The sequence below is a fragment of the Eimeria mitis genome, genomic scaffold (assembly GCF_000499745.2).
Source record: "Eimeria mitis Houghton genomic scaffold, Emh_scaff625, whole genome shotgun sequence".
Taxonomy (NCBI): domain Eukaryota; phylum Apicomplexa; class Conoidasida; order Eucoccidiorida; family Eimeriidae; genus Eimeria; species Eimeria mitis.
The window spans coordinates 1-1,113 of record NW_013574440.1 but is presented as its reverse complement, the minus strand read 5'-3'; the positions used below and the strand labels follow the sequence as shown (position 1 = coordinate 1,113).

General features: G+C 44.4%; 1 protein-coding gene across 1 annotated transcript; it reads left to right on the top strand.

Moving 5' to 3' along the window:
- Positions 1–377: 377 nt before the first annotated feature.
- On the top strand, positions 378–691 carry EMH_0018160 (uncharacterized protein; the record flags this gene model as incomplete). Its single annotated transcript, XM_013501064.1, has 2 exons — positions 378–401; positions 497–691. The coding sequence occupies 2 exons, from the start codon at positions 378–380 to the stop codon at positions 689–691; spliced, it is 219 nt and encodes a 72-aa protein (XP_013356518.1).
- Between the last annotated feature and the right edge of the window lie 422 nt (positions 692–1,113).

The window sequence follows — 1,113 nt, the reverse complement described above, 5'->3', positions numbered from 1 at the left end:
CCTAAACCCTAAACCCTAAACCCTAAACCCTAGACCCTAGTGCACACTGATACGAACGAATACTCTGCATGATGAAAGCTAAAACTTAATGCACAAGAAACTATACACTCTAAACCCTAATACACACTAAACCCTAAAACCTAAACCCTAAACCCTAATACACCCTAATATAAACCCTAATAAACCCTAATAAACCCTAATAAACCCTAATAAACCCTAAAAACCCCTCCCCTCCCCCTTAACAAACCGCAATTACCTGCACTGGAAAAAAAAAAAAGTGAAAACCAAAAACCAAGGGTTTAGGGTTTATTAGGGTTTAGGGTTTATTAGGGTTTAGGGTTTATGAGGGTTTAGGGTTTACGGAGAGAACAACTCCAATGCCGCCAGCCCCCAAGACATCTGTAAAAACTATTTTAAATTTATTTCCTCTTCTCGCTGCGCTCGTCACCGTCACCTCTTTGTTGAACCCGTATGCGTCCTGCCACAATGCCTGCAGCAGCAGCAGCAGCAGCAGCAGCAGCAGCAGCAGCAGCAGCAGCAGCAGCAGAAGGAGCGGCAGAAGGAGCAGCAGCAGCAGAAGCAGCAGCAGCAGCAGAAGGAGCGGCAGAAGGAGGAGGAGAAGCAGCAGCAGCAGAGGGGAGCAGCAGCAGCAGCAGATGCAGAAGGAGCAACAGCTTTAGACAACTCCTAGGGTTTAGGGTTTAGGGTTTATGATATTACTCTTTCTTTATACAACTCTACTACAACAATCTCTAGGGTTTAGGGTTTAGGGTTTAGGGTTTTACTCTTTCTTTTGAGAGTTCAGGTACAACGATCTCTAGGGTTTAGGGTTTAGGGTTTAGGGTTTAGTGTTTTACTCTTTCTTTTGATAGTTCAGGCACCACTGTCTCTAGGGTTTAGGGTTTAGGGCTCAAATACAGCAGTGTCTAGGGTTTAGGGTTTAGGGTTTAGGGTTTAGTGTTTTACTCTTTCTTTTGATAGTTCAGGCACCACTGTCTCTAGGTTTTAGGGTTTAGGGCTCAGCTACAGCTGTGTCTAGGGTTTAGGGTTTAGGGTTTAGGGTTTAGGGTTTAGTGTTTTACTCTTTCTTTTGATAGTTCAGGCACCACTGTC